The 26,722-nt window shown below is 46.8% G+C and overlaps 1 protein-coding gene across 3 annotated transcripts in view; it reads right to left on the bottom strand.

The window, feature by feature from the left end:
• The window catches only part of KLHDC10 (kelch domain containing 10), a 345,723-nt gene that overhangs the window by 15,045 nt on the left and 303,956 nt on the right, over positions 1-26,722 (bottom strand). For all 3 annotated transcript variants that reach the window (XM_069629599.1, XM_069629601.1, XM_069629600.1), the window contains one exon: positions 8,903-9,042. In XM_069629599.1, the coding sequence (XP_069485700.1) occupies positions 8,903-9,042 (140 nt within the window). The remainder of the gene's footprint in view (positions 1-8,902; positions 9,043-26,722) is intronic.

Below are 26,722 nucleotides of genomic sequence, written 5' to 3'. Positions count from 1 at the left end.
GGCTCGAGCTATCTATACCATCGGTGATGTTGACAGAGTACAGAGTCCGTCGAGGGACAATCGACGCCACGACCTCGAGCACAGCACTCTCTGCCGAGAGAAATTTTTTCCAAAACAGTGAAGCTGGAGGTAACGATTTATCAGAAGATGAGGAATACGTGGGAGGACACAATCCATTCGAAGTTGTTGATGGTGTTAAGTGGATGAGTGAAGCACCAACCCATATTCTCAACAAATCTGAAAACATCAAAGACAACTTTATAGAAACTTGCTGGGTAAACTAGAAAGATGTATTGTGATGGGATGCAGGAGGAGCACCGTGACTAGTGGCAAGTGGTCAATTCCCAGAGCCTCCTTCATTCGTTCTAATTGCTGCATAAAACGGTAATTTTCAAAATGTACACAAGTACATAGAGATACGCATTTTGCACATTTGCAGTAAAGTGACACACATGATGCCTAAAATGTCACACTTAAGCAAACTAAAAATACCAACAAGTCTCACAGATGCATAATATGAGATCTTGGCATCATACAGAACTAAAGTACCAACCTTCACAACTGTAAACAAGATTGACACTGTGCACCATTTCTTACTTGCACAAGAGTCAATTACGTCTAGCCAATGGAAAAAGCAAATTGATCCTGGTGTATGTGCTACGATATCCCATTTGAACTACCCAATTACCCAGTGTTAACAAATTTGCTCGAGCACCTTCCACAAATACAAACTATTTCAGACATGTGCTACAGACTACATAACTCAGAAGAAAGCATTGCAGACAGCATACAGAACTGCTACCCTATACACAACACACCAAGCAATAAGTAAACCACCCAGTTATTGAAGATTTCCTTTTAAAAAAGGATGAAAAGAACAAGTTACTTTCTTACCTGGTAACGTTCTTTCGATGGGATGGTCCGACGACGTATTCCATATCTATGACAGGTAATCACCACAGCTGTGCTGCTTCGGAAACTTTTTTCGGCGTCTGCGTCCTGCATCGATGACGTCGATGTGCCGTCGTCGAGGACCTCCTCCGACGTCATCCGATGTGATAAGTAGGACACACGACGCCCGTAGCCTCAGTTGTAGTTTTTTCCCCCAGAACGTGTGACATTAGTCTACTGCCAGTCAGACACAAAGCCTTGCGGAACGTAAGCTGCAATCGCAAAAGAAATTCTGCAGTGGGGAAGGTAGGGCGGGAGCGATATGGAATACGTCGTCGGACCATCCCATCGAAAGAACGTTACCAGGTAAGAAAGTAACTTGTTCTTCGAGGGGATTGGGTCCTCCGACGTATTCCATATCTATGACAGACTCCCAAAGCAGTACCAGAGCAAGGAGGAGGGAAAGAATTTAGAATCAAAATTTAGAATTGCCAATCAAATAGCAGAGCAAAGGACCGCCTTGCCAAAGGCCAGATCCTGTCCTCGGATGGAATCGAGGGAATAGTGACGTACAAATGCATGTACTGAAGCCCAGGTGGCTGCATCACAGATGTTGCGAATAGGAACACCCCTCTGCAGGGCAGTAGATGCAGCCATACCCCTGGTAAAATGGGCCCGCAGGCCAGCCGGTGGGTCCTTACCCGCCAAGCGGTAACACTCCGAGATGGCCAAAATAATCCAGCGAGACAAAGTCTGTTTCGTCACAGCTTGTCCCAAACGCTTTCCAGCGTAACCAATAAAGAGTTGATCGTCCACTCTGACCCGGTACATGCGTGAAACATAGAAGCTTAAAGCTCTCCTAGGATCAAGCCTATGGAGCCTCTCCTCTTCCTTACCAGGATGCGGAGGAGGGTAGAATGCCGGAAGAACAACCTTCTGGGCCAAATTAAATTCAGTCACTACCTTCGGAAGAAAAGAAGGACGGACTCTAAGGACAACCCTGTCCTTATGGAAAACAGTGACGGGAGGCTTAACTGAAAGTGCCTGTAACTCACTCACTCTGCGAGCGGAAGTGACCGCAACTAAAAATACAGTTTTAAGAGTCAACAGTCTCAAAGGACAAGAGTGCATAGGCTCAAAGGGAGCACCCATTAGAAACCTGAGAACAAGGTTTAAATCCCAACCGGGCACCAGGAAAGGTGACGGAGGGAACACATTAGTGAGCCCTTTCAGAAACTGAAATTAAAGGGATTTTAAAGTAGGAACACTCTTCAGACGAGCGCTTAAAGATGGACAGCGCCGCCAGGTAACCTTTAATGGTACCCACTTGCAAGCCCCTGTGGGCCAAAGAAAGTAAAAAGGACAGAACCATGGGGATGTCGCATGCAAAAGGATCCACATTCTGAACTCTGCACCAGTCGCAGAACTTACGCCAACGGTACAGAGACTTTGTTGCTGGCCGTCGGGCCGAGAGCAACGCCTCCATCACGTCTTCAGGGAGGTCCCAATCCTTATACCTCAACCTTTCAGAAGCCAAGCGTGAAGGTTGAGGGATCTGACCTCTGGATGGAGAACCTGACCCTCCCTCCCGTGAGAGCAGATCGTCTCGGTAGGGAAGACGATGTGGAGGACAGATGGACAAGGTGAGAAGGTCCGGGTACCACGTCCTCCGAGCCCACGCCGGAGCAATGAGGATCATCCGGGAACCGAACTTCCGTAACCTCCGCAGCACTTGCGGGATGACGGGGACTGGAGGAAACGCATACAGCAGTGGCAATGACCACTCCACCACGAACGCGTCTCCTAACGCTCCTTTTGGAGGAAGATCCCACGAGCAGAACCTCTCGCACTTCCGGTTGACACTGGAGGCGAAGAGATCCACTTGAGGGGTCCCCCAAAGGGCAAAGATCTCCAGGAGAATCTCCTGAGCCAACTCCCACTCGTGAGATGAACTGCCGAGATCGAAACTTCCTGCTGGATGGCCCAGAACTCGAGCTGCATCGCCTCCCTGCACAGAGGAAGTGACAATGCCCCCCTCCTTTTTGTTGAGGTAGTGCATGGCCACTGTGTTGTCTGTCAGGATCAGGACATTCTTTCCTTGCACAGTCGGCAGAAAAGCCTTCAGGGCTAGCCTGACGGCCCTCAGCTCCAACAGATTGATATGGAGTCTGGACTCCGACGGAGACCAACGACCGCTGACTGTCAGCTAGTTGGCATGGGCTCCCCATCCCGTGAGGGATGCATCTGTCACGATCGTCACCTCCGGCCAGGGAAGCCAAAACGGAGACCCCTTCATCAGGTTGCCTTCGACGGCCCACCACAGAAGGTCCTGGGCGACCGAGGGCGGCAGCTGAACCGGGTCCGACATCCTGCCGGAGGACTGCGACCATTGCATCTTGAGTGCCCACTGCAAAGATCTCATCCGCAGGCGAGCCTCTGGCACCAGAAGAATGCAGGATGTCATGAGGCCGAGCAACCTCAAGAACTCGAACGCTGGGACCGTCTGGGCATGCTGAAACTTGTGCACCATCTGCTGAATGTGAAGAGCCCTCACCTGGGGAGGAAAACACTGCCCCAGGGAAGTGTCGAGCACTGCTCCGATGTACTGGAGCCGCTGTGTTGGCATCAAATGGGACTTCTTTAAATTGAGGGAGAAGCCCAGCCTGTGAAGGGAGTGGCAGGTGACGGACAGATGATCCAGGACTTGCTCAGGAGAGCTCCCCCTGATCAACCAATCGTCCGGGTAGGGGTAGACGTGAATCCCCCCTTGCCTGAGATGCGCTGCCACCACCACCATGAGCTTGGTAAAAACCCTTGTGGCGGAGGTCAATCCGAACAGCAGGACCCGTAACTGAAAGTGCGAGTCGCCAACCGCGAACCTCAGATACTTCTTGTGCTTGGGATGGATTGGCACATGGAAGTAAGCATCCTTGAGGGCGAGAGACACCAACCAGTCCTGAAGCTGAAGGGCCTGGAGGACTTGAGAGAGAGTAACCATCTTGAACTTGTCCTTCCTGAGGAGTTTGTTCAAACCGCGCAAGTCCATGATGGGTATCAATCCCCCGTCTTTCTTCGAAATAAAAAAATAAGGGGAATACCATCCCTTGTTCCTCTCCGCTACAGGCACCAGTTCTATGGCGCCTTTCTCCAGCAGGGCTTGAATTTCCTGCGCAAGGAGCGGATCTTTACTCTTCAAAGAGAGGTTCCCTGGTGGATTGTCGTGAGGCCTCTGCCGAAAGGGAAGACCGTAGCCGTTGGTTATGATCTCCAGAACCCACACATCTGAAGTAATGGCACGCCACTCTACAAGATGCTGCGCCAGCCTTCCCCCAACCGGCGAACCATGGGACATGGCCTCATGACTGAGTGGAAGCGGCTGCGGCGTTACCTGAGGGCAAAGAGGCAACTGCCCGAGCGGCCTTGGCACCACGGGTACCCTGACGTCCACCTCTGGTACCCCTGCGTTTGCCTCTGTGACTGCTAGCTCCTCTTGCTTTACTGAAGGACGAGTAATAGCAAAAGGAACCACCCCTCCATTGCTGTCCCCTAGTACGAAAAGGCTGAGGTTGGCGAACTGCAGCGCCCAACGACTTTGCTGCAGCTTTGGAGGTCTGCAACCTCTCAAGGCTCTCGTCAGCCTTGCTGCCAAAAAGGTGTTCCCCGTCAAAGGGCATGTTGAGGAGCCGGGACTGCACATCAGGAGCAAACCCCGACTTCCGCAACCACGCAAACCTGTGTATCACGGTGCTCGCAGCCATGGACCTGCTGACGCATTCAGCCATGTCCAAACCCGACTGAACGGACTCACACATGGCGTCCTTACCATCCTGGACCATAGCAAGGAAACCATCCCGTTCGTTCCCTTCGGGAATATGTTCAGCCGCTAACGCAACACAGTTCCACAGAGTGTCTGTGAAACGAGACAAGGCACATATGGAGTTGGCCGCCTGAAGCGCCATATCACCCGAAGAAAACACTTTCTTCGCCCACCCCTCAAAACGTTTGTCGTCCCCATCAGGAGGGATGGTAGGGTACGACGCCTGCTTTGCCGGGGCCGTGGCCGACTGCACCACCAAACTCTCCGGAGTGGGGTGCCTGGTCAAGTAGCAGGGGTCGCTACTGGCTGGACGGTATTTTTGCGACAAGGACCTGCCCACCGCCGGGAGACTCTCCGGAGCAGTCCAAGCCGCTGCCACCCTTCTCTGTAGAGCCATATGAAACGGCAGTACCGGGTCAGTTGGGGGGACTAACATCAAGGATGTCCGTGAGATCATCCTGCACAAACTCCCCTGGGGGAGCAGACCATCCCAAGTACTCGGAGACCCTAGCGATAAGGCGCCGGTACGAGGAATCGGCATGAGAGCCAGGCTCAGGCCTACAAAACTCCACCTCCGGAGAGGTTTCCAGTCCACTGGCATCATGCAGCGACTGCCTCAAATCGTCAAATTGGCTATGGCCCGAGACCATCTCATCTGGAACCTGACTAGGAACCAGGCCATCAGAATCCTCATCCACCTCCGAAATATATTCCAGGTGGTGAAAAGAAGGCACCCGAGAGTGCTTGCTCTTAACCAGAGCCTTTCTAGGGGGTTCCCCCGTGCCACGGGGTACCTCCGACACCCCAGCCTTGAAAGGCGTAGAGTGAATCGGCGCCGGCGCCGAGAGGATCGGCGTCGAGTAAATCGGCATCAGATGCAGCGCCGCCAGCATCGACGGCATCGTCACAGTCCTCGAAGCCGGAGCTCCGAGCGTGTCCTTCGACGACCTGAGCGTCGACGGCTTAGACTACTTCCTTGGAGCCGGAGCCTCGAGAAAGCCTGTTGACGCCTCAGGCGTCAATGTCTTCCTCGAAGACATCACAGGTGCACACGGTCTCGAACGCGTCGAGGACCGGGACCTGAAAGGGTACGTCGAGAACGAGTCCCCTTGTCCGAACGGGACCTCTCCCGTGACTCGTGCTGACCACTCTTGCGAGCGGTGTCTCTCGATGTCTCACGGCCGACCTCACTCGGGGCGCGCGGACGGCTTAGTACCCTGCGACTCGAGAATCGCCAGCATTTTCTTCCCGAAGGAAGCCCATTCCTCCGGCGTCGCACGGCTGGTGGGGTAAGTGACGTGCTGGGCAGTGTCCTCAGAAGAGGACCTGGAAGACGACCGCTGTCGGCGCTTCCGAGAAAGCCTCGAAGAGGCCGAGGATTGGCGAGACCGACTCCTAGGAGACCCACGAGACTTCCGATGACGACGCGGAGAGTGACCTCTCGAATCATCCGTCGAAAGCCCCGCAGACTTCGACTTCCGGGGCTTGGACACCCGACCTACCGACAACTTCTTCTTACGTTCCCGTAAGGCTTTGGACGTGAGCGACTGGCAGTCGATACAGTCATCCGTGTCGTGGGCCTCCCCGAGGCACCAGAGGCAGGCGTCGTGCGAGTCCGTCACCAACATCTTGGACCCACACTCCCCGCACTTCTTGAAGCCCGGACGCGGGGTCGAAGACGAAGTAGAAGACATCTTCTTACAAAGGATTTTCTCACAAAAAAACGAACAGGTTCGAAGAACCGAGAAGAACAGAACTCCAAAGAGTCGAGGCGTAACCGAGATTCACGAAGCAACACGTTCTCGGAAAAAACGGAACCGAGGCTACGGGCGTCGTGCGTCCTACTTATCACATCGGATGACGTTGGAGGAGGTCCTCGACGACGGCACATCGACGTCATTGACGCAGAAAAAAGTTTCCGAAGCAGCACAGCTGTGGTGATTATCTGTCATAGATATGGAATACGTCGGAGGACTCAATCCCCTCGAATAATGGCTTAAGATTAGATTAGCCAAACTGTGTAGGCAGGGTTAGAAAAAAAATAAAGGTCACTATGCTTTGACCCAGATAGGGTCCAAACAACAACATTGACAAATAAAGGACCTGCAATGTGAATTATGATCCACGATTGTGCGCAAAGAACAAAAGGGGATTGTGGAAGCAGAAGGTCAACATCTATTCTTATGATGCAATAAGAGTACCTATGCTTATTGGCACAGCAAAGTGTTGAGCTGGATTTCTGAAACCTGCACCCTCCCCTTGGTCTAGCCATTCAGTGGGTGTCAAGCTAGCCGTGATCAAATTAATTTAAAAAAAAACTTAAGCACAATCCATGTGAAGCAAACACTAAATTTGGCATTTCCCTGGCAGTCTCCCATCTGCAAACCAACCAAGGCTGATCCTGCTTAGCTTCACGGTCGGCAGTGTCAAGCCCATACAGGCTGTAAAGCCAAATACAATCAGTGTTTCACCCTGGCACCCTGAATGCTACTAATAATTTGCTGGCCCTGCCGACTGGAAACCTAAGCAGGATCTGCCTCGGTTGGTTTGCGGATGGAGACTGCTAGGGAAATGCCAAGCTAAGTATTTGCTGCAAATGGATTGTGTTTATAAGTTTTAATTTGATCACAGCTAGGTCGAGAGACACACTAGCTGACTGGTTAGAGCCTGTGCAGAGTGCTGATTTTATTAAGTTCAATCAAAGATTTTTAGGGATTCAAAATGTTGGCTGGAATAAACAATATATATTAAACATGTCGTCTCCCATCCGCAAATCATGGGTGATCCTGCTTGGCTTCATGGGGCAGGGTTAGCAAATGTTTAGTAGCATGCACACCAGGTATAGCCAGTAGAAACAATGGGGACACAGCGTATCAGGCACTTGTATCCATGCAGCGCTGCATTTGGGCAGTACTTCAACTTTTTTTTTTTTTTCAGGGAGTGAATACAATTCCACCCTCCCAAACACTCCCACCCCTTTGATCCATTGCTTCACATGCTTTTAGAACCAAGCAGTTTCCCCAATCTTAAAGCAATAACATGATTTGCCAATAGATCTTCTGCAAAGGCAGGGATGGATTTCATACACTCTAGCTTTGCATCCAAATTAGCCATTCTCCAGTTCTGATGTTGCTGGAGCATTGCTTCACACCGACCTCCCCATGTTCATCGCTGGCTGCCAGTCTGCCCATTACCACCTCCACGCTTAAGACACCAGGGCTTTCATATGTAGTTTGTTCCCTACATGGACCTTTGTAGCAACAGCACCACAATTTCCGTTTCCAGTGAATCCAGGATGGCATTTTAAAACATTGGTTATATTTACCATGCTCCTGCATGAGTTCAAGTAGCACGAACATGAGTGATATGATCTACAAGTACCTGTATTCCTTTGATTGTGGTGGTGAGGGATTTCAAAGTCACGGCTAGGCTGCCAGTGGACAAACCTTTGACATTCTAGCAGTTCAGAGAAGACTGACATTGAACACTACTCCACATAATAGTAATTAAACATATGCAAGGGGCAGATACAATGGCAAACTACACAGATGCAATTGGTAGGTATGGGCATGCACATTGAATACCAGAAAACGTGTGAAGTTAGTTAGCCAGACACCCAGCACTAACGTTTTACAAAGCCCAATATGGCACCACAGAACAAACTATGCGGTCAGTTTTGCTATGGTCTTCAACCTTCGGATCTCCAGATGTTTAGGACTCCAACCATCCTTAGCCAGCATAATCAATGGTCAGGGATCAAGGGATTTGCAATCAAAACATCTGGAGGGCCACAGGTTGCAGACCACATAGTAAGAAATAGGCTTGCCAGATTATGCAATTAATACACAATCTCTACGTGCAAAATGACCTTAATGGCAAAGGGCATAATTCACAACATTGGAGAGCAGTCAGATGTGTTCATGTCATGTTATCTGGTCTAACAAGCTCAAAGTTGTGCTTGCAGTCCCACATACAAAATAAAAAAGGTGTACTGTTTTATATACACGGTTCTGTTCTGCAATTTTCAGTTTATGGTCTACCAAAAGCCATGCATTTCTGCGCAACGAGACAACCAACAGTGCGACAAGGGCCATACCAATGGCAGATCAACAATCTGCAAATGGTACAGTAACAAGTCAGACCATATTTGGTTTGCAAACCAGGGCCAAAAATGTTTTAAAACCACACACTTACGGGCGTAACAGCAGCACAGTGAAAATAAGCTGGCTCAGGCATCTTTGCAGGCAGCTTCACCCATTGAAAGGTTTGCAGACTAAGCTTCCAGAGGTCGCCAAGGATCTCGTCACCATTGTAGCCACCACATATAAACACATCTGAAATATATGAGAGACGTGGTGTACAATACGCAAAACACTAGTCGTTTACAACTATGCAGGTGAAAGGGGCTGTAATGTGTACTCTAAAAGGTCAGTGAGAATCAAGGATTCATTGGGACGGTCCACGCACATGGCACATAATGGTAAACACAAGATCACTGATAGAGAACACCATTCAGAGATTTTCATGTAAACATGCAGCACTAGATGACACTTAAAAGGGGGATGGCATTTCTCAAATAAATTGGTCCTACAAACCACAGTCCATCCATTAAAATGCATTAAGCATCATACCCTATAGGATTCAGAAAACCCATGCAAATACTATTCAAATTGCAATAAAACAGATCACAAAAATTAAAGCGGACAACTAATGGGTATGAAAATGTATATGGTCCCATCACTAGTTACAGGGGTTTGGTTATGAAGAACAAAACCTCCTGGCACTTCATAAAAAGGACCTAGATTCATTACATGCATACAAGTAATAAATAGAAACAAGTTGGTCAGATTTACTATGTTCTGAAAAATATCTTGTCTGGAGCTTTGATTGCTGGAAACTGGCCGCACCAAGAGGGGACAGAAACTCCTCTTAGCCAGGGGTGGGCAATCTAGTAGGGAGAAATCCAGAGCCTATACTACCCCTCCACCCCCCAAGGTGGATGGTCGCAGCCGAGAGGGTCCCGATTCGCACTCCCTCCTCCCATGCCAGTTTATTTCTGAGTAGTCCACCTTCGTCTCATGCTCTACTGCCTAGACAAGATGCTTGCCCGTGTTTTTATAGTTTAAGGGTCTAAGCCGCAGAGCAACTCAAATAAACAACCAAACACAGCACTGCATGCACTAGGGAGGGCATGAAAGGAGAAGAGTTGGTACTGGCCAACAAGAGAGTGTACGTTAAAGTGTGGCAAATGTGGTTTGGAGAAGGAAAGCAGGGGGTCAGTGTGAGTGGTGGTTGCATTTTGGCGGGAAGAGTAGCAGTTTGGAGGGGAAATATTAAAGAGTAGACAGGAGTAATAATGGGCAGAGGCAAGCACTAGAAGGTATGAAAGACATTGGAGGGACAGAGGAGGAAAAGATAAGGTAGAAATTAGGGAAGGACTGTAGGAGAGGGGAAGAGAGGCAGAGCGCAAGTATGAGAGGAGATGAGGGACTCAAGCAGGGTACCTGCAAGGCACAGATCCCATACACATTAGATTACTAACAGTTAGCTAGAATAACGAAAGTTAGGTAGTCCCTGAGGGAGCCTAGTGATATAAGCCAAGGGCCATCAGGTTAAGATCGGAGTTCATTTAGCATTTTTGCATGCGCAGGGTGAAACAAACGCCATTTACTAACCTGGGGCTATGGACGTCTGGGTTAGCGAGGAGGTGTATTGAGATGGAAGAGGGGGACAACCTTGGGGTCCATTGATCTTTCCATAAAAACGCCTTGAACAGTCTCTGGGATTTGGAGTGTTGTGCCATTGGTCAAACCTCACTTAGAAAAACTACTGGGGGGTTTTCATCTATCAAATCTTTCTTCTACAATTGGTACCAAGTGGTGAAGGTCATGAGTGATGGGGAAAACTCCAGGAAAAGAAGGGGAAAAAATCTGCAAATAAACCCAGATTAAAGGATAGGTTCAAGGAATTAAGGAACACTATTGGTCTCTTGTATCGAACAAGAAGATGGACTTAGACCTAGATTTGTGGCATCTCAAAAACTGGAGCAGCTGCGTTGATGACTCAATGAATTTGAGCAAAAAGTGGCAGACAAACTCAGGGAGACTATGTAACGCTCACCTGATTCCCGTAGAGGCGCCGGTCTTGAAAGGTGATGTGTAACACACGGCTGGCTCTTTGGGCTGGACCTCTGTGCACTGTATGTCTGACTTGAAGGATAAGATGTCTACAGATAGAAAATATGGGATTAAGGAACTGGGTTATTGAATGTCTCTCTCTTCTTCCCTTTCTCTTCTCCTGTAGAACCCCAAAGGTTAACGCTCTCACCTTAGGTAAGTGAACGCCGTGCTCTCCATCTGCCTCGGGGCAGGGTGCTGTAACCAGTTTCTTCACTGGATAAGGGGAGCAGGCCTCTTGACTTCAGAGGACTGCTGTCCGTCGTTTACTGCACGAACGGTAAGTTTCGAGTAATTCTAATGTCTTTAAAGTCTTTAGTAATGATGTTTCTTGTTTTGCAGGGTTCCGGCGATGGCGGATGACGGGCTGAAGTGAGTTGAAGATGGAGCCCGTGTGATGAATAGAAGCGCCTGGAAGCACGTAAGTAAGCGCTTGTTGCCTGCTTCACGATGCGCTCTAACTGTCTTTTTATTTTGCAGGTACAAGTTCGGAGCGGCTGCAGGGTGCCGGAATACCCACTGGGTTAGATGTGGAAAGGAGTAATGGCACGTGAGTATTAAAGTTCCCCAATGTCTTTAAACGCACCTTGTTTTGTCTTTCAGATGCGGGATGCAGCGCCGAAGGCCTCCGGAGCGTGCGAAGAGTTGGTAAGCTTTTGTCTTTCAGATGCCGGAATGCAGCGCGAGGCGTTGGTGACAGCCGATGGACCAGGTAAGTGAAGAGCTGTCACTGAAGACCGTAATGCTAACCTGTTCTTTGTCTTTATAGGTGTTGCTGAAGACTGGATTCAGGATGGTAAGCCTTTTTCCTTAGGCCCAGGATCAGATGCAGAAGACACGATGAGCGTTCTGCTGCAGAGGATGCAGAATAACGCAAAGCAAGATTCATCCATCGGGTGTGGTTTAAATAGCCTCCTGTAGTGCTTAGGTTTCTCCTTCCACAGCCACGCCTAGGTAAGAAAAGAGTTCCTGCTTTCCAGAAGAGTTCCAGTGTTCTGAATCTAGGGAGTGGCTCCTGCCCCACCCAACAGGAAAAGTAGTTCCAAACAGAAGAGGATCAGAGGCTCAACTGGCAGGCAAGTAAGCAGCATGGTCTGCTGCAGGTAAGTCCACCCAAGCATTATGAGCCCGGCGCTTCCAGTGCTGGAACTGGGCATATTTATGAGCCTGGTGCCACTGGCGCCAGGACTGGGTCCAAAAGGTCCCAATTGGGACTAGTTGGCACTCGGAACCTGGGTTATGGATCTGCTTCCAAGGGAGTTGGGAAAACCCTGACCTTTTGGAAGCAGAGATCATGACAGACTAGTACAACACCAAAATCAAGTCACATAAGGAGCTTGCGGCACCAAAAGCTAAAAAGGACATGCTGGAGTTTAGATTGCGGTGCAATAATCTACACGCAACAGGCATACCTGAAACAACCGTACATGGATCCATGAAGTCATTTGTGGAAAAGGCGAAAGATTTATTCGGTTTGAAGAGAAACCAGAGTATGAAGTAATTTGTGGAAAATAAAATACTGACCAAAGTCCTGGGTATGCTGATCTTTTCCAAAAACTTTCTTGTGGAAAGCACACAGATCTGTGTGTCCTAGAGGAGCGCTGCAGTAGCCCCCAAAAGCAATCAGCCCGTATCTCAAATACAGAGGTCGCAATTTAATTCACATGGCTGACAGGGAGCTCGGTGAGATCACCTACATAAGTAAGTGCATACAAATTTACCACGACTTGTAACCCTCTGTCCAGATGGCTCAGAAAATGTTGAATGATATTAAAAAGTAATACTCTGCAACTGTAATGTTCAGTATCAAATGTTTCCAGCTATACTGAAGATTTACCAAAACAAACCTCACTTCTGTGCAATTCCTTCATGGACCATAACTTGAAGAGGAGTCTTACTCCTACTTGAAGGGTCTTCACTGCTGGGCCTCACACCTCCTGCCTTGCCTACAGCACATATAACCCAACCATCGACTTTATAACCATGAGTGAGCAAAAAAGTTAAAATCTGAAGTTGCATCAAATATTCGTTAATACCATAGGCACACACGAATAAGAGCTGACTTCACTTGCCCTACGAGTACTTACCGATGTATGTTGGGCATCAGAGCAAATCGGCCCTCTTAGCCATATTAGCAAGGGATCGGGAGGGTCATAACAGTGGATGGGTTACCCCCTTTGTTCTGTTGCCATTGGGTGGGGTTGCAATGGGGGTGGGGAGGAGACAGGGTAATTGTGTTAAGTGTGACTGGTCACAGATAGCCATTATGGTCACAATAGTTCCAGATGTCAGAGATGTATCTCAAGCCGTGCAGCCTTTAGGCGTGATGGCATGTATATAGTAAAATGCATGGAAATGTATTCATGCAGTGCATATATATCTGGAGTTATTAAAAGATTTTCTTGTTCCATTTAAATGTCTGGGCATTGAGCCAGATTCACCAGTTGTTTTGGAACACACAGGTACACTACAATAACAATATTTCTGGGCTGCACTGCAATGATCTAGGATGTTTGCCAATTGTTCAGTTTGTTTTAGTAAATAGTTCTGAATGTACCCTTTAACAATAACTGGACTACAAGGCTTCCGGGCTAGGCAAGACATGAGGGAGATTGTTGAATGAATAGGTTTAGAGATAATTTGGCTTGATGCCGTTGGCCCTGTGCTGTAAACTGTGTTTCAAGTCTCAGCGATACTTCGTATCGTTGGCATGACGACCTGGGGGCGGACTGCCTGGATAAACACTCCAATGCTCTAAAAAGCAGACTCCCGTGGGGCAGCCAGAAAGCGCTTTGTGAATCTGGATGAGGCAAGGCTCAAGGACAACTTCGGAGCATGCTGGAACCACGCTCTCCGTGCAAGCCTATGGAAAGGCGCGAGGACATCACTCCTTTTTTCTGCTTGGATTTTGAAGCATCTGAAATTGCATTTTTTGGCTCCAAAGTATCAAAAAGGGTTTTCATTTAAGAACTACTGTTTATGACTGAGCTGCATAGAGGAGCCTTCTCCTACCTATGGCAATCAGCTCACCACCTATGGACAGAAAACATTAATAATTGGCCGTTTGCACCATGATCAATTCCAATTGACACTAAATATTTTAAAGGTAGTTTTACCTTTTTGTTCCTTTATGCTAAGAGAACAGGGTGATTTTGATAGGTGGTGTTTCCAGTTGGATTTGATATTTTTGGATTGTGTAGACCACACTCCTTCCTCCAGACAGCCAGCCTTCAGCACTAATCTCCCTACCCTCTGAGGACATCAGTGAGCATGAGAGCCTGTTTTAACCATTTTTAATTTCACATTGGGAAGTATTGAGAAGGCAATTCTTTACATTAGGTAATCAGTTGCTTTTGAAGTGGCTATTGTTAGGACAGTTTTTATAAGTCAAACTAAGGGCTTCATTAATCAATACATCGGAGGCAGTACATAAGCTCCACTCTTAGTTTAAGGCTGTATCAGCTGAGAACGTGGTAGCATGGACCGAGCAGCCAGGCAGGAGGGAGAGAGGGCCTTAGGTTGGTACAAAGAAATTGCAGCATACATATGGTCCAAAGAAACACGATGTATTGTAAAAATAAAGGGTTTATTTAAATACAAGTAGATCGAGATAATTATTGGGCGAGTACTATAACATCATATAAAGACAATCAAAAACATACTCAATACCGACGGTATGCAAACCAAGGTATAACCTTATTTAGAGGAGCAAGAAGCAAGTCAAGGTGAGACAAACCTAAGGTTATACATTCGGAATAGTAATACTATTCTTGGGGAATAAGACCAGGTTAGATAAACTTTTAGAATACAACCTGTATTACAGGGGTAGTTGATCCCATCAGTCATGCAGTGACATTCAGTTATGAAATCAAATAAACCAACCCTGTTAGAAGTATACTCCTTGCAATGTTACTTTTTAGAACTCAGTTCAGACCTAGAAAATAAACTCATACTTTCTGGAGGGACCCCAAGATACTCAATGATAAGTATGAACACTCAATAACTATTTTTGAATGCACTAAGCAAATTAAGGAAAGCACAACTCTATTACACTTAAGACACAATGTATTTCAAACTAAGTAACTGACCTATTGGTACATAACTATCAGCAACCCAATAGCTAGTTTTACTTTTAAGAGGTTTATCATACAGTTTCGAAGGTAAGCAATTACTTTATGAAACTATTTTAGAATAGCGCAGCCCTAAGCGAATGGTAAATGTCCTATTCAAATTGAATGTGTAACTGGACAACAAATACAGTGAAACAAGAGTCCAAAGCAATAGATTCTTCAGTCAAATGTTGAAACAGATTTTATGAGTTGATGCAAAAACAAGACTACCCACACATGTTTCGACCCAAAACAACGGGTCCTTTTCAAGGCAAGACGTATGTTATTCAAACTGAGTTAGAAAACCCAAGCCCTCCTTAGGGGCATATATATGGGCCAATTCTAAAGTAGTTGATTCTCCTCAAGAATATAAACGGCAAATAACTGACGCAGTCTCTGTTACTGATACATTGTGGTACGTTCCCAGAACATGGGAGTTTGTTCAAGCGTTGCAACTGTTTGTTCAGGGGCTAGTTCCCCATTGTGGCCAGAGTCCAAACGCTTCACAAAATCAGTGTTGTGCCTGGCACAGTGGGGAACTAGCCCCTGAACATACAGTTGCAACGCTTGAACAAACTCCCATGTTCTGGGAATGTACCACAATGTATCAGTAACAGAGACTGCTTCAGTTATTTGCTGTTTATATTCTTGAGGAGAATCAACTACTTATATACCATATATCTGCCCCTAAGGAGGGCTTGGGATTTCCAACTCAGTTTGAATAACATACGTCTTGCCTTGAAAAGGACCCGTTGTTTTGGGTCGAAACACGTGTCGGCAGTCTTGTTTTTTGCATCAACTCATAATCTGTTTCAACAGCGGTTTTTTTGACTGAAGAATCTATTGCTTTGGACTCTTGTTTCACTGTATTTGTTGTCCAGTTACACATTCAGTTTGAATAGGACATTTACCATTCGCTTAGGGCTGCACAATCATTTAGAGGTGACATTTTTCAAGTGTTTGTATCTATTAGCAGTTTTTGAGGTGACTGCTGGTCCCTCTTTCGTGCAGCAACCCCATCTTATTTGGTTTGTAAGGGTCGCATTGACTTTAGTTTGTCTTTTCAAATTTAGTTCTAACCCAGCGCCTCACCACACCGGCACGCCTCAATTTTGTATTTCTTTTTATTTTAGAATAGCACCACATCAATTTAGGAAAGCACAACCCAGGGTTACAAGATTAGAAGAGCAGCAAGCAGCTAATCAAGGTGAGTAAGACCTACATACTTTTAAGAGGGGCTAGCAGCAGCTCAAAGAGCAGTATTAACTTCGACTGTTTTAGATCTGTAGAGAACAGATCAGGGAAACCAAAACCCTATGATACACTTTAAGAATGACACCCTGTTTAAGCTAGATAAACCCTATTGGTAAGCGTTTACACTCATTAATTAAGCAATGATAAAACAGTAACACCTCATTACTTTTTAGAATGTGGAACAATATTCAGAGTAAGTAGATCAACGTATATACTTTTTAACAGAGCAACCAGTAACTTAAAAAAGGTATAACTTCTTTACACTTTTTAACTTTTCAACTTTTCTATTGCAGGGATTCAGTTACAACACTAACTCGTTGACAAGTACTTATACACTGGTTATACTTTCAAGACAGAATCTTTCTTATCCAGTCAGTCCCTAGTCTATTGCACGAGTTCGCTCAGAGGCAGAAGAGGGACTTAGTGGTCTAGGAGCCAGCTGTAGGCAGGTTGAGATAGGGTTCAGTTGCAGGAAAGTCAAAGTTCCAAAGGCTATCTTCAACAAGTAGCAACTTCAGAGTTAGTTGGAAGTGTTCAGGTATTTCACAGATGGCTCCCTACGTGTGTTCCAGCATTAGACTGGGGTAAGTGGTATGAGCAAACTCCCAATCACACGAATCACCCACTCAGCCTCACAGGATGCACACAAAACATAGGGTATGTTTTATCCAAGCCCACACAGTACCTTAGGAAGAGCTTTGGAGTGGATGCCTTCAGGATGCAACAGCACAGGACCCAGTCCCTGGATTCTTGGTCTGGAGATGAAAGAACCGGACACTGGATGGGAACTTGCAGCAGTCAGACGGCTTCCAGCAAAGGTTTGTCTTTACTGATTCTCGCGGCTGTGGATTTGGAGGCTTTTTACAGCAGCCAGATGAACTAATATTGCTGGTCAGATTCTCTTCACTCTCTGTCCTGCAATCCGGTGAGGGCACTTTAGGGATTTGAATCATGTCTCTGGAGGTCTAGCAGGAGTCCACCGAAGTGTCAGCTGGATTCAGACTTCGGAAGAAAATGCAACCTAGGTCCCAGGGTATTGGCGGTTTGCAGCCCAGCAAGGTCACAGCAAGTCGTGAGATGGCTCAAAATACAGGTATTCTAGAGACTAGTGTATCTCCCCAGACTTTGGGTAGGAGGTGTAATATTCAGATCCCCCCGATAGATTGGAAGGAAGGTTTTCATCAGGCTTCAGTTACACAGAAGGCTCTCTGGTTGCTGGAAATCGCTACAGACTTCTTTCCTTCATCTTCCGCTTTGGTTTCAGCTCCATTGGTCAACTTGTCAGCAGCTTCCAGGTCCGGAGTAATTAAAAGGAACTATAGTACAACTTCTGCAAACTCTCCCTGTAGTTTACAGAAATGGGCGGTCTGGCTTTCCATCAGAACAGCCAGCCTCCCACTGGGACTGGGGTCCTTTCAGGCAAGGTGAAAGACAAAGTGCTGCAGAATTTGACTCCTCCCTCACTTCCTCCCTTCTCAGACAATCTGGAGCATGGGTGTGGAATACAAAGGATTCCCACAGAAGACAAAACTTCCACTGGGGTCGTTCCCATCTAGAATGGCATGGAAAGCAGAAACAACACGCACACAAGAAATGGCGATAAAAGGAGCCCACCATTCTAGCAAAATGGTGGCCCTTCTGTGCATTATCAAGGCTGATTTACCAGCCTGTGAGTAATAAGGACTAAAAGTAATAAAAAGTAGTTACACTGCCACCAGCCATTTAAGTAAACTTGCAATTATAACAGATGTTACCAGGTAAGTAAGAAAGGGGATACATTGTATCCCCCCCCCCACCCCCAAGCACTCCACATAAGGTGGGGTGCGTTGGTTCCCTAGATAAAATGTAAAGGGGATGAAAATCTCTTTACCCCTTGGGAACCGTAGTTCACTTAATTACATTAAAGAGAAATTAACAGGGAAGCCCAAAGAGGCAACCCAGCATAAACCCAAAAGTTGCAGGAAACTATAACTCCAACCATGCACTATGGAGAGACAAAAACGTCACCCATAAAAAAAAAAATAAAAAAAGAGTTAAATAGGTGAGGGGAAAAAGATTCCCCTTCACTTAGTGACAAGGGAAAATAATCACCAAGTCTAAGCAAAAAAGTTCTGGGATTGACACAGGTCAGGAAGATTTATCACCAATATGAAAATCTTACCCAACAGCTATTATGTGCCACGATGCCTACCCCCAGGCATCCGGACCAAGCCCATCAGCCCCGGGAGCAGGCATCTAGACATTTAGTAAAACCTCAGCAGCCCCGGCTAGGGGCTATCTGGGTTCAGTCCTGGCGCCTTAGGCGCCAGGCTCATAGTCATTACTTACCTCAGGCAGACCATGCTGCAAATGACTCCAATCCAACATGAAGCCTGAAAGGGACTATTTTTCTACAGAGACTATTTGTTACTTGGATGTGGTTCTAGGGACTTCTTACCTGAGACTACTTTTGAGGCTATTCAAACCACGCGTTATTCTGCATCCAGCAGCGTAATGCTCACCGTGCCTGCAGCCTGCATCCAGTCTTCTGCCACGCCCGCCTCGAATCTAGAGCTCCTAAATCAAAGAGGAAAGAAAGGGACAAGGTAAGAAAAGGAACTTATTTCTATTCCACATCTGATTCTGGATCCATCTCGTCTCCGGACCTGTAAAGAACATCATTTCTGCACGCGCCGCACCTCCGGCTGCAGCGCCGCGCCATACTCACCAGTCTTCACAGCATCCTTCTGGTCGGCGCTGCCTCCATCATTTCTTCGCCAAACTTCGGCACCTAGGAGACAAAAGAAAACCACAAGGTGAGCCGAGGGAACCAACAAATATAATTCTTACCACCATAGACTTACCTGATTTACCACCGGAGGCATCCTTGTCTGGCTTGTGTAATGTGGTCTCTTTTGGGGATGCCGAGTGCTGCTCTGAGCACTTTATTCTGGACAGTTGGGAGATGGGTTAGATTTTTTGCCTAAGTGCCTACAAGGAGCACATTGCAATAATCTAACTTGGCACCGAAAGTGGCTTGTGCGATAGAGAGGCAGTTTTGGTTGGAGAGGAATGGTTTGATGGCGTTTATTAGTTTAGTGGTGTGGGCGGAGGCAATGGCACTGGCCTGTCTATTCATGGATTGGGTGGAGTCAAGATGGACCCCAAGGGTCTTTACTGAGGAGGAGACAGGGATTGTGGTGTTATCACTGATGAAGTTGCAGTATTTTTGGTTCAATTTGTCAAGTGTTTCTTTGGGACCTAGGAGGATGATCTCTGTTTTGTCTCCGTTAAGGCATAGTCCATTGGCTGCCATCCATGCTTGGATGGTGGAGTATATTTGGAGAAGGGCTGAGAGTCGTGGTCATACAAGACAGTGAGGGGAAGGAATACTTGTGTATCATCGGCATAGTTGTTGTAGGCTATGCCGAGCAAGTCCAGTTTATCAAAAAGGGGCTTGGTGAACAGGTTGTATAGGGTGGGCGCAGTGCAGGAGCCCTGTGGTGCACCGCAGTGGATGGTGGTGCGAGGAGCGTTGTCTGAGAAGACCTTCATGGCTCCGCCTTCTAGGAAGGAGGTTATCCACGAAGTTGCCTGTTCAGAAAAGTGGGCTGCATTGGTGAGGTGGGAGGTGAGTATTTTGTGATCCGCAAGGTCAAATGCGGCCGATAAGTCCAATAGCAGTAAGAGGGCTGGTTTGCCTTTATCCATTATCTTGGTTATTTGTTTTTTTTAAGTCCAAGAGGGCGGTTTTGGTGCAATGGCCTTTACAGAATCCAGATTGTCTTTTTCCTAGAATGGAGTTGGTCTCAAGATAGTGCTGGATTTGGTTATGGGTGGCTTGGTCTAAGATCTTGAGCAGAAATGGTACGGTGGTAATGGGGCGGTATTTGTTGGGGGAGGATGGGTCAAGTGAGGGTTTCTTGAGAAGGCGCGGACCCACGCTTCTTTTAGACTGGACAACACCTGAGGATGAATATGTGTTAATGAATGCAGTGATGAGGGGGGTAAGGGCTTCAGCGCTATCTTTGATGATGTCGGGTAGGCATATGTTGCCTTTGCATGTAGATGGCTTGAGGTGTTGGAGGAGAGCAGTGACTTTGGTTACAGATACATCTCTGAAGGAGAAGAGGTGGGGAGATTTCTGTGATTTTATTTAGAAGTGCTGTTTGAATACTGGTGCACCAAGCTTGGTCTTAATGATTTGTTGGGGCTGGTGGGTGGGGTGGTGAGGTCTTTGAAGATGGAGAACAACTCTTTGGACTTCGAGATGGCTTTAGAAATACAGAGGTTGAGGTTGTTGGATTTGGCATGGAAGATGGCTTTTTTATATTGCTTAGAGATTCTTTTAAATTCTTCATTGGTGGAGTCACAGGGGTTGGACTGCCAGTTGGTTAGGGCTGCGCGTTTGCTTGAGCGGAGGACTAGTAAGTCATCTGTAAACCATGAGTTGGTGTTGATGGATTTCTTTTCTTTTTTTTCTTTAATCGGAGCTAAGGTGTTAATAACTCTAGTGAGGGTCAGTGAGTAGATGTCAGCAAGGGAGTTGGGGTCAGTAGCGAAGGAGGTTTTAGTTCCTTAACATCTAGAAGGGAGCAGAGGTTGTTTGCTGTGAGTTTTTTGGAGCTTCTAACCATGGATGGGGGGCAGGGGGTGTAGGATAGTGGTTTGGTTGTGGGCTTAGTGGGGATGGAGAATTGGATGCAGTTGTGGTCTGTCCAGGGGAAGGCCACGTTGGAGGTTATGGTGGAAGAACAGTTATGGTCTGCGACCCCGTCAACGGTGCGGCCTTTGGAGTGGGTGGGGTGAGTGATTTTTTGTGTCAAGGAAAGGTCTTTGAGATCCCTAGCAAGGGCTGAGACTGCTTTGTCCTCGGGGTCGGAGAGACAGCTTCAGGTCGCCGAGTAGGATAGATTTGGTGGAGTTTGAGATTATTGCTTAGGACATGGAGGAGGTGCCCTTGGAAGTCAGGGGCTGTGGCGGGCAGCCTGTAAATGACGTGTATATTTATGGAGCAGTATGCAGACAGGGATAGCTTGGCTGAGAGGAGGAGTTGCCTTCCCAGGTGTGGTTGCAGAGTCCGACAGTGAGCTCATCCCTTGTGGGCTACACTGACCCACTGAACAGAATTTCTCCATAACCATGCTGCGCTTCAGTAGAAACAGCAAAATGGCTGCGCTGGCTCCAGTGATCACCAGTGCACCAAAACGTGTTTTTCAGCAACAGAAAGATGGCTGCACTGTTTTGCCAAGCACCATTGGGCAAGATGGAACAGGAAGCACCCCAAGAAAGGCTACTAGGGTGTGTTCTTGTTTGTCTTAAAGAAATGGAGTGAAAAAGCAGCGCTGCTTTGCTGCAAGCCCAAAATTCCCACTAAAAAAGCGAATAGGTCACCTCTAAAATTATGCCGCTCTAGTGCCATTTTTCCGTTTTCACCAAACTGCTTTTATAAAAAGAGACCCTGTCACGCTTATTCATATTCACATTGTGCTCCATCAGAAAAGAGCCTTATTCATGAATGACAGGCTGTGCCAGCCAAACCTGAGAAAATCAACACAGGCTTTCCTTCAACTACACAGGAAACACTTAAAGTGTGCTACAAAATGTTAAAAATCACTGCTTGAAAAGAAAATCAGAGCTTTCTATGCACATGTCAATTTCATGGAGACTTTTGCTTGGTACAGACTGTTGTGTAAAACAAGCGTGCTACAGCTACAGAACCATATTGGAAAGGCAGATGCAAAAACCGAATTTGAAAGGATATGCCCGCTTTCACCACGTGTCAAAATGGGCCTTTGCAAACTAAAGAAGAAAATGCCTGTTGGAAGGTACTATGTTGAACAAAAACTTCTCAATGTCCAAGCAATGTGAAAGGGGATTGTGTTGTGAAAATACATGTAGGAGATGGTTCCGTTCAGGAGGTTTTCTTCCAATTCAGAGCAAAAATTAATAAAACCAAACTGCAGTGGCTGCATGGGGGGGGATGTCAGCCCAGAAACAGGTTTCTGCTGAGAGGATACCAGAAACAAATAGGCCCCTCACAGTAGATACTGCACACAAGTGTTAATTACTAGAAGCTTCAAAGGAAATCTCTGTGACAATGACAATCCTTGGGTGAGGGGGTAGCCTTGGAAAGGCATGCCCATATATGGAGAACAATACTGACATTTGCCTCCAAGGGCTATGTTATTAATAAAAATGTTAAGACTTATCGTTGTCACAGGACAAAAATTTGAACATTTAGCAGTTTAAATGTGATTTTGTGGACTGAGACATTGTAGCTTCCCCTGACACCTTGGGAATAGAAATGGCAGAGAATTGGGTATTATAAGGAAAGTTTTCATGATGCCATTGCAAATTTTAATACTTACATGCCTAATGATAATCCACACCCATGGATAAAGTTATAGAATTTTAAGTAATATAATGCTCACTGAAAAGTGCGAAAAACTGGTAGACGGGCGAAATAATGTCTCACAGATGACGGAGTTGGACTGGAATGGTCTGCATAAAATATGTAACCCGTTTATGTAATTTGCTAAGAGACTTCAACTGTATAAATGTACCATTTGTGGCAAAATCAGATTTTAGTTAAACTGTGAGAGGTTTTGAACATTATAAAACTTACATAAATCTGGCATCCTGCACTTGAAATACAACCAGCTGAGAGCGAGGCGGGGACTAGCACCCCTGACCAATCCAGTGGTTTAGAGGCGTGTTTAGCTAAGCCTGCCCAGCCATATACTTCAAGGATGTCACTATGCATTATAAATAGGAGTCCATGACAGAGCTCCACACACATACATTCTCCTGAATTTCCTGCGCCGGCGTTCCTGATCTCCTTTCATCTTGCTGATTCCAGATTTTTCCTACAAGGCCAAAGCAGTGCTGACCCTACTCCAGAGCCCACTGCAAAACCCAAGCATTGCTAATTCCTACTCCAGCAAGGACATTGATGCAACAAAAAAAAAGAAACCCTAATATACCATTAACATAAAGGGGAAAGCGGTGGTAGCTTTTGCATCCTGATTCAGACCAGCCTGCGGCCCACTAACTGCATGTCCGCTGCAATCCTGCCATCCAGCTGTCCATAGCGGCCGGTGACCAGACCTTGCCCAGCTGTCTCTTGCCAGGAGAGTCCACTACCTGGTGACGCAAGCCCTGGAGACCAGAAACTGTTGACTGTCCAAAAAACCCAGAAACTCAAAAGTGGACCAAGTATAATCCCCACCCCACAGAAACATATAGCTTACCTTGCCTTGGTCCTTATCCCACTCTCTAAGCAGTCATTTATACTCTGGTAACTTGTTGAAACTCTGTGTACCTGTCCTTGACTTTCTAAAGTGCTAACTCCATCTCTTTATTAATTTTGTCTTGTGTAAATCCTAAGCCCTTAGTCATATTTTGAGTGATCAGACTAGTTTCCGCTTAGGGCTAGATGCTGGGGTGACAAGGTTGAAGTCGCGAATCAACCTTGGATCTTACTGTGTCCCTCTTTGGCAGTGTAGTCTGAATAGTCTAGTTTAAAGTAAACCTGTTCTTGTCTCACCTGATTTTCTTTCCTATTTCACGGCTTCATTTCACTCAAATCGACCCTTTTTCTATCTTGCATATCTCATCCAGGTTTTTAGCTAGAGACCGCCTTTCACTTTTGTCTCGTCTCTAATCTCTTTTCCCCAGCCCAAAAACCACACTCTGAGTATTTCACCCATTTTTATTAAAAACTGTTTGGGTAATTTAAAGCGGGAATTGAGAAAATTGCAAGTTTTCCAACCTGTCATTTGGCTGCAGCATGCTCTAAACTTTCCACTCATTTTCTAATTGTATGCCTTTTGCTGATCCATTGCCTTGTGATTGCCAGTGATATGACATACATGCTATTGTGATAAAACATTTGCATATTATAATTTAACCACACATTAATTATTTGTAAATTCAAGTGTTATTTTAGGCCTTTGCTAAGGGTTTAAAGTCCACTTATTCTGTGAGGGAAGGTCGGATTTTGATTCTGTTTTCTGCCTCTTATCCCCGACTACCTGCCGTTTCTTTCGATTCACTCAGAATTCGATTATTTGTGGGTTGAGGGGAACATTGCAGGGGGAAACCTTAACTTGGGTGCCATCTATCCTCATCCAAAAAGTGTCCCTATTCATTTGTGCTGTGTATATGTTCTACTAGCAGGTTAACCAAGTGCATTGCTTACATTTTCATTGTAAATATCACCCCATTGGTGATTGCTGCCCCATATTAAAAATGGTATGATTTCCTTTGAATTTTAAAAATAAAGTAATATTGTATTTTCACCAACCGGCCTGGTTCATGGTCCATTGTGACTCTGGATATTTGAAAAAGGGAGTGTCATACGAGTTGTGTAATTGAATTCGCATAAAATAAAGAGAAGGGCATATCAATTGAGCGCTACATACTAGGCTGAGGCCAAGGTGTGTTGCCTGATTGAAATCCTTAATACCCTGGATATGAGGGGAACATCTCCACCTTTCAAGAGATTTCTTTCCTGGCGGAGGATGGAATAACCCTGTGGGAGAGCGAGATGGCTGGGCCGGAAGCCTCATTAAGCCAGGTTTCCGTGATGGCCAGTAGATCTAGGCCATGAGTGGAAATTAGGTTGTTGATCTCAAGAGCGTGAGCTGGGAGAAATCTGGCATTGATGAGGGCGTGGGTAGGTGTGTGCTTTTTGGGGTGGGAAGAGTGGAGGGTTAGTGGGGTGTAGGGAAGGAGTGGCTGAGGAATTGGGGCCGAGTATGACTGGTAGGGGGTGGCCTGTGCATTGGCGGGTTGTGTGCGAAGGTGCTGTGGCGTGGTCTTGCATGCTAGTGCTGGCTTGCAGGGTCTGACTTTGGCCGTGCAATGGGGGAGAGCTGTAAGTGGCTTTAGTGCGAGAGCCTAATTTCAGGTTTCTCCTTGCCAATGGGTTGGGGAGGCTGAGGTGAAGCAAGGGCTCTGTGCTTGCTCCGAGCCTTACGTTCCTAGTTTTAATCGTATATAGTGAGGTCAAGGGGGGTGGAGAGGGTACTCAGGGAAAGGGTGCTCATGGTGGTGGTGCTGGCTGGCAGGTGGGCTTGTGTGGGGAGGTGTGTATATGATGTAATCGGTAAAGTTGGGTCCGAGTACAGGAGGGTGGCTAGTTTGAGGGCTATTGCAATGAGTGGGGGAGGTGAAGGTGCTGAGAGGGAAGGTCTTGAAGTGTATACATGAGGGGTGATTGGTGAAGTGACGATCTATACATTGGTCTGTGAGCTACGATGCAATATTCAGGATGCAGATAGGTTAGACGCAGCGTACCTTATTCAGGTAATAAGCAAGTTGGATGACACATTTTCAGACACAAGGGCTAGATGCAACATACAATCAGCTAAGGTGCAAAGTCAACAGTCCTGGCAAAGTGGGCTAAATGCAGTAATCATTAACAATCCTGGCACAGAGGGCTGAATGCAGTAATCAGGGGGCTAGATGTAACATCCAATATCTGGCCACAATGTGCTAAGGTGTAATAAGGGGGATAGATCTAGCATTCTGTATTCAGGCACAATGTGCTATGGTGCAGCGGTCAACAGTCATGGCACAGTGGGCTACATGCAGTAATCATTAGACACAGGGGCCAGGTGCAGCATTCGACAATCAAGGCATAATAGGTTACGAAGCAGTAATCAAGGGGGTTAGATACAAACAGTCAATCAGAGCACAATGGGCTACTGTGTAGTGGTCAGTAATCCAGGCACAGTGGGCTGCGCAATGCTGTAGACAAGAGTCCAAGGCATGGGTGGGTTAGATGCAATAGTCTAATATACAGCACAAAGGGGCTAGATGCATCGATGTGCGTAATCTACCGAGCTTTGGTAGGATATGTGGTGGTAAGTCAAGTGGGAGCAGACAAGGTTAATCCAGAAGTTAGGAGATAAGAAGCTAGGCGTGCAAGGTGGCGTACGTGGGCAGTTTAGTGCAGGGTTATGTTGCTTACCAGTTATCCGGGTGCACGTTAGAGAGAAGGTGGCTCAGATCTATGCAAGGGGAATTGATGAGCCTTTATAAATGTAAAAAAAGGGCAGCGTTTCCAGCCTTGGCCTCTGGACAGGCTCAGAACAGGAGCCTGGGTACCCAGGCCTTTGGAGGTGGGCCGGCTACTTGCCAGCCGGCGAAACGGCTTGCAGTAATGTGGGTGGCTCCAGCCAAACCAGGGACAGCCTGTCTAAGGCTGACTCTCAATAAGTGATGTGGTGCAGCTCAGAATTACTGGACGGCCATTTTTAAATATTAAGCCCTCGTGGTTAGCTGACACACCAGGGTGAAAAGGGCGCTTCGAGTCGTACTTTCACGAAGCAGCGCTGCTGGCAATCAGGTGTGAGTGATGTCAAGAGGATGATGGCAATAATCACTAAAAAAGCTGTGCTTCTTTAAATTATCAGCAGTGAGAGTAAGCTGATCAGGAAAGACGCCACAGGCTTACCGTGTGAGGGCGAGCTCTTCCAGAGGTTGGC

This window comes from Ambystoma mexicanum, chromosome 12, assembly GCF_040938575.1.
Source record: "Ambystoma mexicanum isolate Mex_15411 chromosome 12, UKY_AmexF1_1, whole genome shotgun sequence".
NCBI lineage: Eukaryota > Metazoa > Chordata > Amphibia > Caudata > Ambystomatidae > Ambystoma > Ambystoma mexicanum.
This window is presented reverse-complemented; position numbering and strand designations above follow the sequence as displayed.